We start from the raw sequence: 21,860 nt of genomic DNA, 5'->3' as shown, positions 1-21,860 counted from the left end.
TGCTATTGAGCTTCTTTGTGTGTACTGATCAGCCATGAAAAGATTAGGATCAAAAAGAATCCAAGAAACCCAGGAAGGGTGGTGCACACCTGTAATCCCAGCACTTGGGAGGCTGAGGCAGGAAGATCACTGTGAGTTACGGGCCAGCCTGTGCTACAGGAGAGGAGACTGTGTATCAAAGACAACAAAACTAAACTAAACTAAAAGAAACAAAGAAAAGAAAGAAAGAAACCAAGCACTTTGGAACTGGACAATAGGAAAAATAGCTTTAGGGCATGTGAGGAATCAGCGAGGCTCCACCCTTCACTGCTGAGCACAGTGAGACTCAGGTCCGAGGAGAATGTCCCAGCGCACTGTGCTGAGGACTGCAGCCCAGGGATTCAGTTCACAGAGCTCACTCGGTCAGTGGCAAAGTTCACTCAAGACACCTAAAGTGAAGAGCAGGATAGAACCTAGCTCTGCTGAGTGAGCTTGGGCCAGGAGAACAAGAAGGTAAGAGCAAAGATGAACAGACACCTTGTGTCTGGGAAACACAGCCAGGGCGATTAGAGAAAGTTAGGACAGCAAACCCTTCATGGCTTCAAGGTGGCCTTTCATGGTATCTAAATCTCAAGGAAACAAACCCGAGGGTCTGAGAAGTGGTGTTATGAATAAAAAACTGATGGTCAATTTAACACCAGCTGGATTAAATCAGCATGGTGCTGAGCATAGATGGTCCATCTGAGGAAAGTTGCCAGCATAAATAGAGATGTGGAGAAGATGAGTGAGGCCTTGTGGGTTTCTCTAAGTGTTGCTGTTTGAGCCGCTGGTTCTCCTGGAAGTTTCCCCAGTGTGAGTTCGGCCGTTGTCATCAGAGGAGCTCGGGACCTTGTTAGTGAGAGTGGCTATGGTTCACCTTCGGGAGCTCTGGTCCTTACATGCAGCATCTCTTCCTGATTTTGGAGGGGAAGATGTGTGCTGTTTAATCTCCAGGACAAACTCCTCATGCTGGCTTTCTGGCATGTGTTCAACTGTTATCATCGGAGGAGCTCAGGACCTGTCACTGAGGGTGGCTGTCGTGTTTTTCAGGACAGCCCTGGTCTTTGTTGTGAGTGTCACTTCTCAGCTCCAGTGTAGAACCCTCATCCCACCAGCATAGCTTCTTCACCCACTGGCATAGACTTTCTGGCTTCCCCCTCTGACCTTTGGGCCTTCCCAGCACAGATCCGTAAAAGAGACTGGCCTGAGTTCTTTTCAAGGACTCTAGACCTCCAGGTGGACTTGTGGGAGGTGTTATCATGGGCTCTAGTCTTCATCTGGACTCATGAAAGACACTGCTGTGGGATCTAGGCCCTTGGCTGAATATTCTATGTCTTTAGTGTTGTGGACAGATTTCCTGCACTTTCTCGTGGTTAACTCTGGGTGACCATCATAAATAATATTATAAATTCCATGTCCTGATTCTAATTGTTCTCTGCACAACCCCAGACTGAAAGAATTTTGGCCCAGGCTGGACACTGTAGGTGGAAAAGCCTCAGGTGGAACCAAGGAGCTCCATCTCCCCCACTCCTGGGAATTTACCTCCCGTGCCAAAAGAATACCAATGGGCTACCTGTGCATCCCTAGTGCCCCCTCAGACTCCACCCCAATCCTAGGCTACTTATATGCCTCCTCTCCACGTGTTCCACAGAGAGATCGCCGACCCTGGGGGGAGATGCTGCGCCCCAGGGGATCGGGGGTGTGTCTGCCTGAATTCTCAAAATAAAGGTCATTTATATCTCATACTTCTTATCTTTTCAGCCGCCGCTGGTCCCCCACAGTTCTATCACGGACCACAACAGGTGGTGTCAGGACCCCACACCTCAGCCCTAGAGTCAGGTCTAGGCACCCTCCTGAAAGCCCGCAGGATACAGGGCCCCTGAAGGGTTCTGCCCCTGTGTCTGGGATCTGGTGGTCAGCAGGCCACACACACCCCTCCAGCCAGCTTTGCCAGGCCCTCCTCTCCTGCTCTCCCCTGAGGAGGGCACAGGGTACTACTGGCAGTAGAATGTGGGTAATGAGAATCGTCCCAGTCTGTATTTAGAGACAACAAAACGAGGAACATCCAACTAAGCAAACAGTTTCACCTCCAGGCAGAAAGAGCTGGATGACATGAAGTCAACTCTCAGGGACACTGTAGGAGTCAGGTAGTCTCAGCACTCGGGAGGCTGAGGCAGGATTCACACGAGTTCAGGGGCAGCTTGGGCTACACAGTGAGTTCAAGGCCAGACCGAATTATAGCAAGACCCTGTCTCAAAAAGACAAAAAAAAGTCAGCTCCTCTTTGAAGAGCCAGACCTGAAACACGGAAACGTGCCACGTGGGATTTTAAGGGGAGGGCCTGCTGTGCACACCCCTGTGTGAGTGTGCATGTCCCTGTGCCCAGCGCAGATGGTCTGGATGGTGGCAGGTGGGACATAGACAGGAGGCAGGTGGGGGGAGTGGAAGCCAGCGCCTTCCAGACCTGGTGTTAGAAAAGATGGAGAACAAGGGGCCAGGAGGATGGAAGTGAAGGCAGGTAACAGCACGGTCTCCGTGCTAATTCCGAGGCCTCGCTAAGGTAAGAAAGGCAAATCCAGTGGTGCCATCACCGTGCCAGGGATTCAGTTTCGTCTGTCATATGATGACTCCCACATACACGGTGACTCCAGTGAAGGGTGGCTGCAGGGCAGCTCGGGAGAATGAAGAGGATCACTTGTCCTCCGGCACCACGTGCAACTGCTGGACCAGCCTGACCGTCTTCCCCAGGGTTAGACTGTGATCCTGGCCTATCTTCCACCACGTGATCATGAATCGGTTTAGATTCAAGAGGGGAGTAAAGGCCAGGTTCCCGTAGGTAGCGCCACCAGGATTCACCTTTCGGGAGAGTGCGGGGACTCCACCTCCTTTGAGTGTTAGCCCCTGAAGTCAGGAGAGGGCTTTATTCACTTCGGAAGCCCATGGCCCTGGGTACAGTGCTGTCTGGTAGCTGGCTGGCCTTCTTGGAAATTCTGAATTAAGTGTGTAGACGGCTCGTGGCGCTGGGATGCCATGAACTCAAGAGGAAGCAGTCGCGGCTGCCTCTCTGGGGTCATGATTCAGAGCGTGGATTAGGCCTACGTCTCCCCACTAACTACATCCGTTTTTACCCTTCCTGCTTTTGGGCACTTTACTACCGAGTTCACTTTGTAAAGCACAGAGAAAGGCAGGAGTTAAATTAGGCCCAACTTCCTCCGAGCTCCACCTGTGTACCAACGCTCCGTGGACACTGGAATTCTGTCATTGCAGGCTCTGAGCATGGTGGTACACGTCTATTGCCTCAGATCCCAGGGAGGCTAAGGCAGGAGGACTGTTTGAGTTCAGAGCCAACCATAGGCAATAAAGTGAAACCTGTCTCCTTAAAAACACAAACCAACCCTAGAATAAATCAGATGTTCTTCTTAGTCTATGTTAAATCAGCCAACAGTAGCTAGTATTATCTCTGTTATAAATGGACAAAACCAGAAGTAAAGAAATCTGGTTAAGGTCACAGGCAGTAAGACAGGGCGCTGGAATTCACATGAGGTTAATATTGATTCCACAGGGACACTGGCACTCCTCTCTAGAAAAAGTCAGGGTGGCAGGAGTGGAGGGCTCTCACTTGTTCTTGCCTCCTCCTTTGCCTCGGAAATGGTTAAATATGTTGAGGCACAGTGTAAAACGTTCACGTCTGTACATGTATGTGTGACATAGACAAATACAGGTCACATACAGAGACAGCCGAAAAGCTCAATACGGCACCAGGCCGCGCACGGCCAGCTTCCGGAGGGTCACAGGCCAGGAATCCTGTCGCGGCCGGGCTGCACCCGGCTGCAGAGGAGCTCGCGGGTGGAGGCCAGCGCCCTCCCCGGGTACCCAGGCCGAGCAGCCACGTGTGGGCCGCCGCTCCTCCCGCGCGGGCGGAAGCCGAACTGCCCGTAGAGGACGCCGGAAAAGCCCAGAGCCGAGCTCCAGGCGCAGGTGTCGCAATCGTCCCCGCGGCGCCCTCCTGGAGGTGCAGGCGCAGGTCGGACGCGGCCGGGGGCAGCCCAGGGCGGACGGCGAAGCCCGCGCCCGAGAAGGAACAAACCGCGCGCCAGCTCCGTGCAGCCGCCGCCGAGGCCTGCGTGGGGGCTGGGCTGGCGTACGTGAGGCGGGGCCGTCTCGTGGTGGGCGGGGCCGAGCGTGCGCGCGGGCGGCCGGGCGTCGCGGAGGGAGGGTGTCGCGCCGAGGGGAGCGGCCCGCGGCGGAGGGAGGGGAGGCCGCGAGCTGGAAGCGGGGCTCCGCGCTGGGACTGGTTCCTTCGCAGCCATTTTCTGTCCAACCAAACAGCCGATTGGAGACGGGAGCCAACCAGGGCTGCATTGGAGGTTTGTGTCTCGCTTCGGCCAATGATCGCTCCTAAAGCGACTCCACTTTAGCTCGAATGAAATGTCCGTCTCCTCCGGCGCCGGCCCCGGCCCCGCCGCCGCCGCGGCCGTGTCCCGGCCGCTCGCCCCGCTCGCCCGCCCGCTCCCGCCGCCTGTGCCCGCGGGCCGCGCCGTGCCGGGGCCGCTGCCGTGCGGGACGAGAGGAGCGGGCGGGCGGGCGGGCGGACGCCGCGCGGGGCCGGGGAGCTTTGTCTCCGGGCGGCGGCGGGATGCGCCGGCCGGGCGCGGGTCGGGCCGAGGCCGCGGGGTCCTCGGGGTCCCCGGCCCGCGGCTCGCGGAGGACGCACGTCGGCGGCCTGGGCCCCGCGCCGCCGCAGGTGGGAACCAGGCCTCCGGGTCGGGCCGCGGCTTCGCTCCGGGTGGGAGGTGGGGGACGCGCGGGGCCCCGGGGGGACAGCGACTCGGAGAACAAAGAATTGGGGAGCACCCATCAGCCGTCCCGGCGCCCAGGTGCCCCCTCAGGTCCGCAGGAGCAGGCGGGGGCGGCGACCCTCGAGCAGATGGCGCCCCGCGCCCCACTAATTCGCGTGGGCTCCCCGGTTGCCCCAGGTCCCCAGGATTGCCTCGCCTGCCGTAGCATGGGGACTGAGCGGCAGCGCGAAGTGACGGGGCGCACAGATCAGTAGAGGTGGCAATCATAAATGGGGGTCTTATTGGAAAAGTATTGAAAGTTTATCCAGAATCGTTGAAAGGCGACTCTTCTCTGCACGGCTCTTGGAGCTAAGGTGAGGGTTACACCGATGCACAACTCTCTGGTCGCTGATGCCAAAGAATGGAGGTTGGGGGAAGCGAGTCTGCTGCTTTTCTTGGATACAGATTTGCATTTCTTCTAACATTAAACAGATGTATGCATTCCCTAGAGCTTCTGCATGTATCATGACCTGCCCTTAAGAAAATAAATACCAGATGAAGTGGTGCTGTTTTTCTCAGTTATACATACTCAACTGTTGGGGTGACTGGTGTGTGCCTACTCAGTATAAGGAAAATACTGTGGGTGTGCGGCCCCCTCATATTTTACGTTTTCCAAGGGTATTTTTTTATGCATCAAAGTCACCAGAAATTATTGCTATTTTTTGTAGCTTGAAGGATTGTTCTGGGCAGTTTTGGATCCAGAAAAGGACCTATGTAAAAAGACATTAGGAATTACTTTTAGGATTATACCAGATAATCTTTGGACAGTCTTCTTTGTTGTCTGGACTCTTTAATAGTGTTTTAAAAATTCAATTCAGTGGCCAGAATTTCTTCTGCTATTTACTGGATTTCTTTTTTTTGTTTTAAAATTTATTTATTTACTTTTAAAGACAAAGTCTCACTATGCAGTTCAGCCTGGCTTTGAATTCACTCTGTAGCCTAAGCTGGCCTCAAACTCAAAGTGATCTTCCTGCCTCAGCCTCCTGAGTGCTGGGATGACAGAAGTACTGGGATTACAGGGTTACCTGTGTCACCACTTCTGGATGTTTACTGGGTATCATGCTCCAACGCAAATCAGAATTTCCTCTCCCTAAAGAGAGAAGAAATGTGTTTGTTTTTTGGCAGAACCACCCCGCCCCCCATTCAGTTGTTTCAGGTTCAAGAAAAGGAAAGATCCTGTGAGCAAAAGTCTTTGACACTGTAATTGATCTAATTTATTCAGCTGTGTGCGCCCCACAGGGAGGCAGAAGTGCCATTAAGATGTATTTTAGTCCAAAATATTGCTGCTTCAAAATTACAGATAAAACTCTTGATCCTGGGTTTTTGGTATGGTCTCTAAAGAACGTGTCTCTTTCCAATATAATTGAGAACATGTACTTAATAGCATTATAGGGGCTGGGGATTTAGCTCAGCGCCATAAGCTCCTGCCTTGCAAGCAGGCGGTGGTGACTTCCATCTCTGGTACTGATAAAAAAAAAAAAAAAAAGTCTCTTAAAAGCATTATAGTCTGAGATAAAAAAACCAAAAACTCCCCCTTTGTGTTTTCAGATGCCTAAGCCTAACTGAAACATTGACAAACCCATCACCAAAGAAATGAAGTGGTGTGTTTGTATCGTGATTGTTTTTCCTAAGTTCTCCAGAATACTTTGAATTCAGCAAACATTTATGGTGCACCAGTTTTTTACACTCTGTTCACTGAGACTTGCAGAGAAAATTGCATGTGCCCTCTTTAATTTCACTAGAAAGCAAGCCCACAGCTTGTGCGTCCTTACCACTAACAGATGTTTGTGTTCTAGGCTGAGGCTGGGCCAGGCCTGGACCGCGCGTGGGACAGCTGCTCCCCAGCACCGCCGACAGCACGGTTCTCCAGCATTTCAGCACCGTGAGTAGACTCTCCCGTTCCGGCCATGACACGACCTGCGCAGCCTTGGCTGGGAGCGGCCATCAGTGACTGTGAGGGCCTTCTGGGTCCAGAAGCTGGAGCCTCTGCTGGCCTGGTTTCCATGCTTTGCATATGGTCCAGCGTCCCGTGTGGGAGCTGGGAGGGCGACAGCCTGGTGCATCCTCAGGCTGGCTGTGCCACAGGCTGGGTGGGGTGCGGATCGCAAGTGAGGGCAGCACGGGAGGCAGAAGCCCAAGGCCAGCGTCAGGATGGGGACCGGCAGGCGGCACAGTGACTTCTCAGAATATCCGGGCCATACAGGCCCTGCTGCTGGATTTGTGACCTCAGGCGTGTCACAATTTCTTTGAGTCATAGTTGCTTCACTGCTGAAGTGAAGGAATTCCATTTGTCAGACCTCAAGTGAAAGTGCATCCTAGTGGTAAAGTATTTATTAGCCTGAAGACAGAGTTGGAAGCAAGTTTAGTTAGGGTAAGTGGGGGACCTGCTGGGAAAAGGAGCAGCCCCACGACCCGGGGAGCCAGTCTTCTAGATCGGGCTTACCGTAAATCAGTATGCCAGAGCCAGGCGCGGTGGCGTTCCCTGAGATCGCAGCCCTCGCACTCAGGAGGCTGAGCAGGAAGATCGCACTGAGGTGCAGGCCGGCCTGGCTGCACAGAGAGACCCTGTGCCAGAACAAACCCGAACCGTGGGTTAAGGTGGGGTGTAACCCACCGGAAGGGGGGAGGAAGGGCACGTCCGGGGGCGGCCGTGAAGAGCGAGGCCGAGGTGGCCTGCAGCAGAGGGCAGGACCTGACGGACTGCTGCGGTTACCTGGAAGAGTGGAGGTTGGCACAAATGGTGGAGAAGATGTCCCTTTTCCTGCGAGGGCTGGGGAGGGAGTTTGATTCCCGCAGCTGAAGTTTGCTATGCTGGGCGGCCGCGGGTCTGGGACTCACGGCACAGAGGCGCTGTCATGTGCATTCCTGAAGAAAGCGAGGGAAGGGAGAGCGGGGACATCGTGTGACACTAGCAGGCTTCGGAGGAAAGTGTAAACCAGGCAGGGTTACTACTCGAGATGTGAGGGAGAGAATTGCGAGCCGCGGTGCGGGCGCCCTGGTCGGTGTGACAGGGCAGTCAGACGGCAGGAGGAGGCAGGACTGGTGTGGACAGCAAGCGGGAGCTGTGTTGGGCGCTGAGCTCAGAGTCAAGCGGTTCTTCAGGGCTGACCTGGTACACTGGTGTCCAGCCCTCGGGAGGCTGAGGCAGGAGTATTGGCGTGAGTTTGAGGCCAGATTTGGTACATCATGAACTCAAGGCCAGCCTGGACTACATGTTGAGAGCCTGTCTTAAAAAAAAAGAGGCACATAAGAACTCTTTTTAAAAGACAAGAATGCGAGGCGGGGAGGAGTGAGGGTTTTCCTGGTGTGCAGGGCTGTGTGTATAACGTGGGTGACTGGGTGTGTAGGGAAGGGGGAGGGGGACACTGAGAGGGGCCAGATCCCAAGAGGAGTCTGTGTTTTGTTGCTTGCGAGGAGGAGGTGGAGGACTGAGATCCACAGAGCAGGCGAAAGGGTCCGTTCCACGGGGCCAGAGTGACAGCCGTGCTGGAAGGGACCGTGATGCCCAGTGGCATCTGTTGCAGCCCTAATGTGCGCCAGCTGTCTTGCTAAGTGCTTTAGATGCAGCAGCTCCCCCAAGCCGCCCACCAGAAGAATGGGGTGTGGGAGGGTCAGAGTACCTGGGTGCGGGCCAGCCCCCAGGGGGTAGCGCTCGCCAGGGGTCTCCCGAGCGTGTCCTGGGCCGCCCTCTGTGAGTGCACAGCTGGCTTGGCGGGAAGGCGTAGACCTGGGACTGCAGGACTATGCCGCTGTCAGAGGCTCTAGACTGCAGCCCCACCCAGGGCAAGCCACCAGCCACCGTGCCTCAGTTTCTCCCCCGCTGCCCAGGAGGACAAACCTTTCCCGAGATACTCAGTGCGCTGCCAGTGTGAACACTGCTGTCTGGGGGTGAGTTCCTAGCAGAGCTGAGATGCAAGTAATGCAAGTGTGGTATCTGTTTCTGTATTTGGAGAACAGCACCAGCCGTGCACTGTAAGGAATCAGTGCAGTGTTACAGCTACTTTAACGAGCGTGCCCATGCTCTGGCCGGCCTCACACCCCACTGCGTGATCCGTCACCGTCCCCTGCTTGCTTCTGCTGGGTCCCTGGGCACCAGCTAGTGCTTGAGCTTTTCTTTTTTTATGCAGGGGCAAGTCAGGGCCGCCCAGCCGGGCTGCCAGTCACCCCGCTTTGTCAGGCACTGTCCAGCTGGCCACCAAGTCCTGCTGGTGTTGCCTGCTGTTAGGCTCGCTGGAGTCCCCTTGCTGCTGTGACCTTCAGGGCTCGGCCCGAAGGCGCCCCAGCTGGCTGCATTGTCATCCCCGCCCCTCCCCCGGCCGCACAGGTTCATGTGTTGGCGGGGATGAAGGTTTAGCCGCGTCACAGTTTACCCCGGGCACCACACAGGCATCTGTGTCCTGACCCCGCTGCCAGGTGGGCAGCCTTCCAGCCAGCGATTCCTGTTTGCTCAAGATACGCTCGCACATCTGTTTGTCACTAGTTTTGACTGCTTTTTTATTTAGAATGTTGTATGCACCTTTGAAGTTTGTTTCTACTGAAATTATTGAGATTAATAAGTTCTGGTTATTTTCTTTTACTAGTTTGTGTTTGTGAAAAATAAGCTATAATTTTGTGCTACAAGCTATAAGAATGTCTTCCCCGAGGCCCATTAGTTCACCATTAAATACTTCTGCAGAACTCAGTGATGCTCTTACCACGAGAAACAGACACACTGGGGCCTCAGAGACTGACGGGAGGGAAGAGCCAGAGGACGTGCAGAAGAAAAGGCGGAACGTCTGTGTCATGAGACGGAGACAGAGCGCACCTGCCTGCTGGCAGCTGTTGGTGCCAGGGACAGCGGTGACAGAACCTAAATGAAGGAACGAAGCTTTAACCCTTCCAGCAGTGGTCAGTGACCGTGAGGGTTCTGTGGTGATGTGGACGGAGCTGACCAGTGTCTAACAAGCCGTCCTGTAACCAGAGAGCAAGGAAAGAAATATAAAATATTTATGCACCTTCTGGACAAAACACTGTGCGATTCATTTGTTACTTTTCCAAGACAAGGGGATTCAAAAAGTCATTTATAATTTAGATTTCTGTAACAGAGCAAATACCTGAAAAATACAGGATTGCAAAACACCAAGCAGGACTGGACGGCCATCGTCACCGTCTCTACCTCTATGTCTAGGGGGCAGACACTGGTGAGAGTCCACCACCCACAGAGAACGGGAGCGGCTAGCAGGACCGTGTAAAGAGCCGTAACCCCAGCCAGCACTCAGGAGGCTGAGGCAGGAGGGCTGCCGGAGGCTGCAGTGGGCGAGGCCAGCCTGAAGTAGCCAAGACCCTGTCTTGTTAGACAGAAGAGAACAGATCTGTACTCTTCGGCCGAAAATTCCCTGTGGTGCCGCTGCTGCTGTCCACAGGTGTGGCCTGTTCTCCCGCTGAGCTGTCCAGGTCCCCAGCACAGCCTGTTTCTTCCTTCTCTGTCTGGAACATTGTTTGCCACGTTTTTGTTTTGCCTGACCGGTTTGTGTTTCTCGTGAGTCTCAGTTTCAAGGCTGTTTCCTGCCCTGGCCTTCCTTGACCCCTGGACTGGCCAGGCCCTAGAGATGAGCTCACCGGGCAGGCAGCAAAACACCTCTGCCTCGTTAGGGCTGGGCCCAGCAGGCAGCTGAGCGCCTGGGGTTACTTCATGGCTGCGGGTGGCGCTTGTTACGGGGCTGCAGGTTCAGCTCCCAGCTCACCGCGGCCCACAGACAGCTGAGACTCCAGCTGGGCCAGTGGATTCCAGAGCGCTGTCCTGGGAGTGCTGGAAACCGCGCTCCACCCCCAGCCCTGCCTGTGATGCAACCTTTATTCCCCTGCGGGCTGGGGACAGAGACCTGGTCCTCAGGGTTGACTGTCCGGGGCCGCACCCAGCAGGCCGGCAGATGCTGCCTGCCCCCCGGGGGGCCTTCCGGATGGCCTGCAGTCTGAAGGAGGTTTTAGGCAGAGGAGAAATGTAGGCAGCAAGTTCCCCCACGATGCCTCACACAGCTGCTGACCCCAGAGCTAAGGTCAGGCCAACCTGTTAAACGACTCCTTGGGGCTTCCAAAAGTGGACATTGCCCCGGCCTAGGGTTCCAGCAGGTGCGAAGGCCGGCCCGCAGACCACGCCCACCAGGTGGACTTCAGTGGGGGACAGAAAGGACAGAGCTGGGTGTGTGTGTGTGACAGGAAAGCTGAGACTTGCAGAACTGGAAACACGCAGCGCGCAGTGTGGCCTTCCCTCAGAGGTGGAGAGCCCGCGTGAAACACGCTCCCTGCCACTCGGGCAGCCGCTTGCTGTCTGTAAGGAAACGCTCTTGTTTAGAAAGCAGAAAGCGGCGTGCTGTTAATCCACATTAGGATCTTACTCCTTGACTAGGTGCAGTTCAGTTTTTTGCCTGTGGTATCTGTTGAAATTCCTCTCCCGCAGAGGAAGCGTCTTACTCACCAGGAACTTTAAGGCTGGTCACCGTGGATACTGACTTAATAGGAGTCTGCAGCAGGTCCTCACTTGCCAAGACACACATTTGTCTGGTTACTGGTTCTGAATCAACGTATCGGTCCTGTGTCCTGCACCTTATCTTCCTTGGGTCATTGTGAAGCCTGTCACCTCCCAGGCGCTGCAGCAGGCCATCCTGCCTGCTCATAAGTCCGCCGTCCCATCCCTGGAAAGCTGCTTTCCCAACGCTGCTTCATTTTGGGCTCCGAGGAGCACTTTATATTTGGGCCGTGCCTCCTAGTCACTCTGTCAGCCTCACACGGGGTGGCGGCGCTGTGTGCGTAGCTGCTAAGGGTGCTTGCTTCAGGGGGAGTGGGCGTTACTTTCTCAGTGCGGGGACAAAGCACCCGGCACCCACAAGTTACACGAGGAAAGGGTTCTTTGGGCTCATGGTTTGCAGAGGTTTTAGTCCGTGGCTGGCTGGCTCCAAGGCCGGGGGCGTCACGGAGGAGACACAGTCCGTGGCAGGGCAGGCAGACGGCGGGCGGCAGCAGCAGCCGCCTTTCCTCTCCTCTCCTGCGGATCCCACCCCGCTCCAGCCTGGTGGTTGGTGCCACCCACACCTAGGGCGAGGCTTCCCGTTACCCGCAGCCAGAGCCGCACTGGCGTGTCAGTGGGCCCCTGCAGAGTCTCACACCCTGACCTCGGGCCGCACCCCTGCACCTAGCTGGCCCGGAAGGCCCACCTGTGGGCATCCGTGGTTTCTCGGGACATCTGGACATCTGGACATCCAAGCCACAGCGGTGCGAGTGAGGAGAAGTTAGTTCACTGAGTTTGTCCCCTGCTTACGTCTTACTGGAGAGTCGGAGGGTAAACAGGCATCTGTGCTTCTGTGGGCTGTTCCAGGCCTGCGGGTTCTGTTCTGTCCCCCTCAGAGCAAGTCTAAGTTATGAAAGTAAATCTGTATCTACAAGTTAGACATCAAAGTCAGCAGGAGAAATGCTGTGTTGAAGACAGGAAAGCGGTCCCCGCGCCTCAGTGTTGGGGAGGAGCCAGCAGAAGCGGGGCGCTGAGTGAGCTGCAGGGAGGGAGGTTAGGGAGCCCCCAGCGTGGCGGTGATTCCTAGCACTGACTTGTGTTGGCTCCTGGGCCTCGGTGACGCTGAGGACCCGTTGCAGTGTCTCTGCTCTCTTTGACCCGGGCTGTGCCCTGCAGTCGGATGACGTAGTTTTGGTTTTCACCCTGCCCGTCTGGGGGTGCAGAGCACCCTCACGGTGTAGAACCCAGCCCTGGGCCTCATTTTTCCCGGATTTTCCCTCTCGCGATGGGTCTGGCTGAGTGGGCGCCCTCTCAGTGGTCACTTTAAGCCCTCCTGGTCAGTGGTTCATGCTGTGTTTTTATGTAAAATGAGCACAAATTCTCTCGGGAGAAAGAATTCCCTGTGGACTAGAGCCCCGAGACGCCGCGCCCTGCCTGGCAGCGGGTATCAGCACTGTGTCCCCAGTGTCCCTGCCGCCGATGGGGGGCTGCTGGGGCCCACGCAGGGGCTGCGCAGCTGGGGGGAGCAGTGTGTGCTGGCCGGCCGGCCGGCCAGGCTGGGGATCCCGAGCAGTGTCCAAGGGGAGCTCCGTCTTCCTTTGGCGCCCACCCAGGCCGCGCCCCGGCCGGCCAGTCGCCTTCGGCCGGGCGCTCCGGGGCCCTGAGCACTGTCTCTTCTGCAGATGGACGGCGACAGCTCCACCACAGATGCGTCCCAGCTCGGGATCTCCGCGGACTACATTGGCGGGAGCCACTATGTGATCCAGCCGCATGACGGTAAGGGCGCAGCGGGCACGGCAGCCCGGGCTGCTTTGGGAATTCACCCGCTTCCTTCGTGAGCGCAGCGTAAAGCTGAGAAATTCTCCTTCCCGGGCTCAGCCAGGATGGTAGTGCTTCGAAGGGCAGCTTAAATTGCCACCGTTTTTACTTGGGAACTTATTTTGCAGTATTGTGTTGGCCTATCAGAAAGAACTTCCGTTTGTGGCATATTGATTTGTGAAATTAAGAATTAAAATGATTTTACAAGGTGTGATGAAGGTTTAGGGTTACATCCTGAATATTTTGCTGACCTTGTTTCTCACACGTAAAAATGGAGATGGAAGGCTGGGGATTTAGCTCAGCGGCATAAGCACCTGCCTTGCAAGCAGGCGGTCGTGAGTTCGATCCCCGGTACCAATAAAAATGAAAAAGACAAAAAAAAAAAAAAAAATGTATTGAAAATGGAGATGGAGTTAGCCAGACGCTTTGCCCGGGGAGAGGAAGCTGAGGTCCTGTGTCTGACCGCGCCCAGCGGAGGGTGTGTCCCGGCTCTGTGGAGGTGCCCCTGTGTCGCATCCATAAAATTCATGTTTTGTAAGAAAAATTGGGTCACTCACTGCTGTGGGTTTGCTAAAAATACACCCCAGTAGTGCTGCGGCAGCCAGTGATGTGTCAGGGTGGGGTCTCCCAAGCAGGGCTAGACACCCAGCACAGTCCCTGGCCCCCTCTAGTCAGGGGAAGGCGGGGGGCTGCACCCCCCAGGCCCAGGAAGCAGGTGGGGGCATCTGAGCAGGGGAATGAGAAATAGAGTCACAAGGGGCATCGGAGGAAAGACAGGGCACCTGCGGGTGTCAGGGGGCGCGTGGGGAGGCCGAGCTTTTTGAAGGTCAGTTGGGCGGGTTTGCAAATAATGAATAGGGCCACTTCTGGCCCTGAGAAAACTGCAGAGAACCCCTGCCCTGCTCCCCAGACGGGAGGGCACTCGGGCTGGAGGTTGGCATGCACCGCACCTCAGGTTGGGTTTTCCCATCTCGAGGTAAAAATTACAGGAAACTAAAGCTGACATGATCCTGCTTCTTTTAGACACAGAAGACAGCATGAACGATCATGAAGACACAAATGGTTCAAAAGAAAGCTTCCGAGAGCAAGACATTTATCTTCCCATTGCGAACGTGGCCAGGATAATGAAAAACGCCATACCACAGACCGGGAAGGTGACGCCCAGCCAGCAGGGTTTGAACTCGCTGTATGGGTGGGGGATGGAAAGCGACACAAATACCCGTAGTTAAATCATTAACTCACTTTGAACCCAGTGGTTCAGCCTTTCAGTAAATCAAATATTTATTTCTGCATGCGCAGTGACCAGTGCTCACGTCCACTTCTGTGTGGCCCCCCGTGGCCCTCCCTGCGCCTCCAGAAGCCAGTGACTTGGGGCTGTGGTTGTCAGTCTGAGGTCCGCACCCATCAGGATGTAGCTTCTCTAGGGTCTCGTGAGAATTAGGTTACACCGGACTGTGACCGACAGTCATAAAGCCCAGTGTAAGGAAACAGATACTTTTTTTTGTCTTTTTCCTTTTAATCGGTACCGGGGACTGAACTCACGACTGTCTGCTTGCTGGGCAGGCGCTTATGTTGTTGAGCTAAATCCCCAGCTCCAGGAAACAGATACTTTTAAATAATTACAGATACTAACATACAGCTGGCATGATTTTTTATTTTATTTTTTAAAGAGAGAAAAACAGATAAGCAAACCAAACAATAAAAACCAGTAGTGATACAGAATTTCAAACCAAGGTGGCAGGACTTTAGTGATGGTTGTTATATTGCATGTTGTTATCTTCAAAGCCGTTGCTCAGGTTTCACATGACTTTCTAAAAGGTGGTTCTGGTCATCTTAGAGCTGCTTTTAAAAACACCATTCATCACTTGGCCTGAATTCAGGATTCACACCGTATAGTCTGTTCTCTGTTACACCGCTGTGGCTTTATCACGGTTCATGGCTTAAGAAAGTCCTTCCAAAAGTGCTAGAGCTTCCAAGGGAGGGTGCAGCTGGAACCCCACCGAGCCTGGCGGTGGGCAGTGCAGCCTGGGCAGGCCCCTTGGCCCAGGAGGAAAGGGTGTGCAGCTTAGCGGCTGGGCCGGGCCCGGCCCGGCGAGGGGCTCGGGTGCCCAGAAATCAGACTTGGGAGCTTTGTGTAGAGCTGACGCCAGGTCTACGTGGTGGTGATGGGCTCCATCTGGTTAAGTGTTAAAGTCAGTTTTACTCCCGTTTTGTTCAGCGCGGCTGCTAAGAACCCTAAAATTCTGCCCTGGGCAACACAGGACGGATGGTCCATCCGGGCTCTGCAGCCCAGTTCCCTGTGGCCCTCGCAGGGTCAGGCATGGGGTCACCTGGGTCATCCCTCTGTGGTTTCCACCTGGAGCCCTGCAGCCTCAGGAAGAGCATCTTGCTGAGGACTCGGCAGCTCGTGACGCTCAGGATCCACAGCTGTCCTGTGTCCCTGGAGTCAAAACGTCACCACGCATTACTGCCTTCCCTGACCGTGCATATGCTGGGCCTTCTGGCTTCTGTTTTTCTGTGTCTTCAGAGTGCAGATGCTGAGGCAGGGAGCCCTTCTGAGCCGGGCCGCAGTGCGCCTGGTGCAGCATGGTGGGGCTGGTTTTCATCCCGGTTCTCGGTTTTCAGCCTGTACGGGGCGGGCGGCAGAGCGTCCACCCTTTTTTTTTTTTAGATATCTACATTGTATTTGAGTTTGATGTGGTGGTACAGCCCTGTAATCCCAGCACTTGGGAGGCTGAAGCAAGAGGATTAATGCGAGACTAAGACCAGCCTGGGCTACATAGTGAGTTCAAGGCTAACTTAAACTGCGTAGTGAAACCGTCTCAAAAGACAAAAAGTTAAAACATAAAATAGTATTTGAGTTTTTGTCTGATTAAAGGTTGAAATTGTTAAATTTTGAGGTGGGCCTATGTAGTCCAGGATGGCCTTAAATTTGCTTGGCAGTTCAGGATGGTTTCAAACTTGTGATCAGGATCTTCCTGCCTCAGCCTCTGAGTGCTGGGATGACAGGCATTCCAGATGTGCACCACCACAACCAGCCAGTGTTGGAAGAAACAAACGTGTGTTTGGTTTGCAGTTCTGGGGGTCAGATGCAGGGCTCTGACTGCTCGGTGAGGTCTCTACAGCCCCGGGGGGCTGCCCTTGACAGCACAGTGGTTGTTACTTATCACGTAGCGGGAGTGAGGGTCCGCGCGCACACTGGCAGCTGGGTTCTTTTGCAAGGCCTTTGGTTTTTGCAGCGCTTCGGAGCTGATGGTTAAATTCCCTGCAGATTTACCTGTGACTTCGTCCCTTCAGATTGCAAAAGATGCCAAAGAGTGTGTGCAGGAGTGCGTGAGCGAGTTCATCAGCTTCATCACGTCGGAGGCCAGCGAGAGGTGCCACCAGGAGAAGCGGAAGACAATCAACGGGGAGGACATCCTCTTCGCCATGTCCACCCTGGGCTTCGACAGCTACGTGGAGCCCCTGAAGTTGTACCTGCAGAAGTTCCGCGAGGTGAGCACGGCCCGCAGTATCGAGGCTTCGGCTGTGACCTGTGGACATTTTAGCTGGTCGCAAGCCTCGTTAGTGTTTTCTTTATGCTAAGCTCAGTGGGGTTACACACCGCGGTCCGGGGACTTGGGGTGCAGACTGAGGCTGTGCCCCATCTCTGGTACCCGGGAATCCTGAGACCCTCAGCAGATTGATGGAACCCCTGTGGGCCTCCTTGCGAGACAGTGAGCCCTGGAGCACCTTTATTGTGGAATTAGAAGTAAACAGTGGTCAGCTCGTTGCTGTCCTTTTTTTTTTTCGTTGTGAAGTGCAGGCTAACCTTGAGCTCACTATGTAGCCCCGCCTGGTCTGTAACACAGGGCCCGTGTGGACCTCCGAGTTGCCTGGTATTGTGGTATTTGCAGACATCCCTCTGTGCCACCGGTGGCACTGTGTGACCCTTGGATGTGGCCTGCAGTGCACTTGTCCTGGGCCCCAAGTGACTCGGGCCTTCCCCGCCGGGGTGGCGCAGGCGTCTGTCCCCACGTGGGTGGAGCCAGGTCCTCAGTGCCACTGTCTGCCCTCCTTGCAGGCCATGAAAGGGGAGAAGGGCATCGGCGGCGCGGTGACGGCGGCGGACGGGCTCGGCGAGGAGCTCACAGAGGAGGCCTTCAGTAAGTGGCCGGGCTCTCACCACCACATCCCTCCTGCTTCCTCTCCGTCGGGGTGGGCTGGGGTGTGGGCCGGGTGGAGCAGGACTTGATTCTCGGCCTCCCGGGGTGGCCAGGTCTCGGGAGATGAAAGACTGAGAAGGCGGTGAAGAGGGTGAGGTCTCGAGCTCAGGGATTCAGTTTTAGCAGTCAGGAAGGAGCTGGGCACTGTGGTACCCACCTGTAACCCCAGCACTCTGGAGGCCGAGGCAGGAGGGTGGCTGTGCGTTCCAGGCCAGCCTGAACCACACAGTGAAACCCTGCCTCGTAAAAGACCTCCCCCCTGAAAAAGCACAGGACAGTGTGGCATGTTGGGGAGCTCAGCGCGTGCCTCACCAGCCGTCCCTCCACGGGGACTCACCGAACCTCAGAGCCGGGTCCACCCCAGACATGCGGGTGCCGTGCCCTCCTCGTCCTCAATGCAGAAAAATGTGCCTTTCAGGGATACTGTTTAAATGGGAAATGTGACCTCCAGGGTCTGCTGACATCTGTGACGAGTGCCGAGCTGTAAGGGGCCGGACAGGTCCAGTTTAGGTTCAGCCCAGGAAAGCAGACGCGATGATTTTCCTCCTGTAAGCTCTTCTGTTTCCTTCCAGCCAACCAGTTACCAGCTGGCCTGATCACTGCAGACGGCCAGCAGCAGAATGTCATGGTTTACACCACGTCCTACCAACAGGTACAGCCCCAGCCTGTCAGCGGCTTTAACAATGGTTTATATCCATTGGCCTTGTTGCCAGCTAACTTTAACCCCACGCACCACTGTTAGAGACCTGCGGGAAGCTCTTAAAAATTACTTTCTCCAGGTGTACGTGTGGTAATGCATAGCGTTCCCTTGATGACTAGACCAGGAGACATGCTCACACCTGCACAGATGATGTCTAGGATGAGAAGTAACAGATTAGTTAGAGCAGTTAGAGCAGCTCCGTGGGGGCGAGGAGCCGAGGGGTGGCCTGGGAGGAGGAGGGCTTCCCCTCTCCGCCGGCCTTGTGTGGATGGATATGTTACTTCTGAAGTCTGGTAGCCGGGCGAGGTGGCGCACGCCTGTCATCCCAGCGCTCGGGAGGCTGAGGCAGGAGGATCGCTGGGTGTTAGAGGCCAGCCAGGGCTACAAAGTGGGCTCAAGGCCAGCCTGAGCTGCTGCCTTGACCCTGGCTCAAAAAGACTAAATAAATCAGTGAGTGAGTGAAGTGTTGCCTAAATGCTACCCAATTCCCGTCTCTTAAATTTCTGGCGTTCAGCAGATTCAGTTCTCCTGATCCCGAGAGCGTGTCTGCAGCCCTGGACGGCGGCGGCGGCGGTGGCGGTGGCGGTGGCAGCAGCAGGGCCGGGGACGTGGGACGCGGACGGCTCTTTGTACATTGAGTAGCTGTAATGTAGCTTCCTGAGGCTTGGCTAATTGAGGTGTTAATTCTGACTTGAGAATCTTTTTCATGAATGATTTTAAAGAAAAATTTGGATTTTAAAGGTATTAAAATATTTTTGTTTTGTACGGGAGTGTTGCTCTGTATGATGCCTGTATGCAGTGTATATTGCAATTTATTACTGTCAGAGATTTGTAGACAGTTTCTTATTTTCATATTGAATCATGTTACTTTTGTAATTCAGGTAAGCAGCTGGGTTAATTCATGATGTTTACCCGTTTAATAAAAGATGAGGTAGAGTTCATTTTGAATGCAGGTTGCCTTTATTATACATTTGAGTTTGTCTTGGCTTTATGATACCTTGCATGATAACCTAGCTAGATTTTTAGCCTTTTCTGTATTTATTAAAGTTCCTTTTTTTGGTAAAACATCATAGTTTAAGCAGCACCGTTTTTTAAGAAATGTCATCAGCCGAGTGGGATGCGGGAGCAGAGGCTGCTGTCCTCCCAGCCCAGCCTGGTGCCCGCCTGGACACGTCACCGTCATCGTCGTTATCTGTCATGGTCACCGTCATCTGGGGCTTCCCGTGGTAACACTGGATCTGTTTCCTGGGACTTTGCCGCCAGTGTTGGAGTTCATTTACGTTTCCCGTGTCCTGGCGCTTGGTGTTCCTCAGCACGCACCCCAAGTGTTTCCAAGCCCCTCACCGAGGGGCACAGTCCGAGGCACCCCTCCCCTTCTCTTGGACCGGAAGCGCCACCCACCTGGCCGTGCAGACCTTGTGCCCGACGTGGGCACAGGGTTGCGGTGGCCTCTCCGGTGCTGTCCCGATCTCTGCAATAAACAGCTGGACGGTGTCGCTTCGTATCACGCAGCAGTGTGTCCTCGGGTTGCGCCTCTGTACGCGGGGATCTGTGTTTTCTCTTCTTCATGGTGACAACCTGAGGGGTTTTTAAACTTAATATGGGCAATGGCTGCTGTGTCGTTCGCCTGGAAGGAAGCTTGAGTGGCTGTCACCTGTCCCACCGCCACTCCGGACGGACGCGGTCTGAGCAGGACCCGCTGCTTCGCTGCAGGAGCCCGGAGCAGGGCTGGCCAGGGCCCTCCGGCCCGTGAGGGTGCCCGGTGCAGGGCGGGCCAGCAGGAGAAGGGCAAGGGCGGTGAGCAGAACCCACGATCACCCTACTGTGTCGGGATAACCAATGTTAATATTTTGATAAATATCATTTGTCCTTTTACTTTGCAAAATATGTATATTTTTATAAGAATGGGCTCATATCGTGCATACCGTTTTGTAACCGGCTTTTTTCACTCAACAATATATTGTGACCCTGTTTCCCGGGCCATGCTGGTCTCCTGCATCCTTTCTGTTGGCTTACTATTCTGTTGTATGACTGAATCCTAATTTATTTGTCTACTGGAGATTTTTGACTATTTATATCTTTTCACAGTTATAAACAACACTTCACTGAATCTTGTGTACATCCATGACTTTCCTTGAAATAAACTTAGAACTGCTGGGTCACCAGACAGGCAGCGCGTCAAGCCTGCTGCGGCCTGTGTGTGGGTATGTCCTGGAACAGTCCAAAATGTCTGCTGCTGGATCTGTGTGGCATGCGTGTCACCATGTCCCCGAGAGAGGTGCTGTCATGTACCAAATGTACACTGTAAAGTGCTTTGAAGATTTGGCTGGGTTTGAGTAAAAGAGATAAAAGGAATTCGGTAGTTCTAGAATCTAAGTCTGTATGTGACGCAGTGTTTGAAACTCTGAGTGCCAGGAGCGCACCTCTGAGGTCGCCCTGCTCCCCCGGAAAGGACGGGTCCGCTCTCCACGTGTCGGGGGCTTCACGCCGCCAAGTCAGTGCTGGCTGCCGTCACGTGCTTGTCCCCGGACCTAAAGTGTGTACACATCTGTGTCAACCTGAAAATGCTGCCTGAAGCTTTGTAAATACTGATTTTTCTGAGTACCTAAGAGCAGAGTTTCATCGACCAACTACAGGTAGAAGCAGGGACAGCAGGTTGTACCAAAGATGCTTCCTAGCTGGCAGCCACCTCCTTTGTGCCCACCACTGAAATGACCTTTACCTCCTGCAGCGTGGCCTCTGCCCAGCGTCCACTCTGAGGCTGGGCTTTTGTCACTTGCTTCCGTGTCATCTGGGTGGGGGGGCTGAGCGATCCAGTCACCTTCAGCATTTCTAAGTGGACAGCTCTGAAGGCCCGACTAAGCGGATTCCTCTAGCAGTACACAGGCATGAAAAATGCAATCTTCCAGGGGGGCTTGGTTGGTTGATTTGATTTTGAAGAGGAAAAGAAAAATGTCTTATTTATTGGTACCAGGAATCGAACTCACAACTGTGCATTTACAAGGCGGATGCTTATAAATGCTGCTGAGCTAAATCCCCAACCCCCACCAAAAGGTCAAAACAGGCTAGCGGGAGGGTTAGCATAAGTAGCGCTGTGTTGTCATCTTCGGAGTCGGTGCTCAGAGTACAAGCCACGGCCAACACCAGGTCCACAGTCAGCGCGGGGTTTAAATGCGCAGGCCGAAGGTGGCCGGCTGTCGGCGGGCAGCGTGTGCTGCTCCGTGAGGTGAAGTCATCAGGGCTGATGGGGCCCGTGCCACCCCTGAGTGCTGGGTACGCACCCCGAGCCCCGTGCCATGGGTGGGCCGGCGGGTAAGCTCACAGCCATGGGCGTCCTGCAAGCTCATGAAGCCCACCGTGTGCCCAGGGCTGAAATGCGGGACGGCCCCTTTTGAAAAGATGGTCCGAGGACCTCACCTTCGCGTGCTCTGTGGGCTTCACGCTCTCCTCACCCTGCGCCCCACCCTGCTGCCTGCTGGACCCCGGACCCTGACGGCCCACATGGCCCAGGACCTTGCCTCTGCCTGGCACATTCCTCCTCCTCTTCCTGGACATCACCAGGAAAGCCTTTCACGCATTTGTAAAACGTTCGTACAAATCACTGAATACAGAAAAATCCTGCTGCACCGAGCGAGATGTGTGACAGCCTTGGGGTGATCCGTTGTGTCTGACTCTAGGGAATCGTGCAGCTGAGACGCAGCCTAGGTGCCAGCTGGTGGCATCAGGCCGGCCTCCTTTCTCTGGCTGCTTGCCAGCGCCTTTAAAGATAAAAGCCTGCTCGGGCACAGCTCGGGGATA

General features: G+C 54.7%; 1 protein-coding gene across 3 annotated transcripts; it reads left to right on the top strand.

Moving 5' to 3' along the window:
• Positions 1 to 4,230: 4,230 nt before the first annotated feature.
• On the top strand, positions 4,231 to 20,244 carry Nfyb (nuclear transcription factor Y subunit beta). 3 transcript variants are annotated; one of them, XM_063255477.1, is made up of 8 exons: positions 4,231 to 4,384; positions 6,652 to 6,737; positions 13,022 to 13,115; positions 14,181 to 14,311; positions 16,455 to 16,652; positions 17,221 to 17,302; positions 17,935 to 18,014; positions 18,580 to 20,244. In XM_063255477.1, the coding sequence occupies exons 3-8, from the start codon at positions 13,022 to 13,024 to the stop codon at positions 18,592 to 18,594; spliced, it is 600 nt and encodes a 199-aa protein (XP_063111547.1). In that variant the 5' UTR covers positions 4,231 to 4,384; positions 6,652 to 6,737; the 3' UTR covers positions 18,595 to 20,244. The 3 variants fall into 3 exon arrangements, with proteins under 3 accessions (XP_063111547.1, XP_063111545.1, XP_063111546.1); XM_063255475.1 differs by having other exon boundaries at positions 18,577 to 20,244; XM_063255476.1 differs by lacking the exon at positions 4,231 to 4,384 and adding an exon at positions 4,615 to 4,761 and having other exon boundaries at positions 18,577 to 20,244.
• The last annotated feature ends 1,616 nt before the right edge of the window (positions 20,245 to 21,860 follow it).

The sequence above is a fragment of the Cavia porcellus genome, unplaced genomic scaffold (assembly GCF_034190915.1).
Source record: "Cavia porcellus strain 051 isolate PalLab524CR breed Dunkin Hartley unplaced genomic scaffold, mCavPor4.1 scaffold_8, whole genome shotgun sequence".
In the NCBI taxonomy this organism is placed as follows: Eukaryota; Metazoa; Chordata; class Mammalia; order Rodentia; family Caviidae; genus Cavia; species Cavia porcellus.
This window is presented reverse-complemented; position numbering and strand designations above follow the sequence as displayed.

Excerpts from the sequence above, each read along its gene's own strand:
- Nfyb (XM_063255475.1), top strand. The coding sequence starts at position 13,022 with ATGGACGGCGACAGCTCCACCACAGATGCGTCCCAGCTCGGGATCTCC. Across the intron at positions 13,116-14,180 it reads TGTGATCCAGCCGCATGACG|ACACAGAAGACAGCATGAAC; the intron begins GTAAGGGCGCAG and ends TGCTTCTTTTAG. Across the intron at positions 17,303-17,934 it reads GCTCACAGAGGAGGCCTTCA|CCAACCAGTTACCAGCTGGC; the intron begins GTAAGTGGCCGG and ends GTTTCCTTCCAG.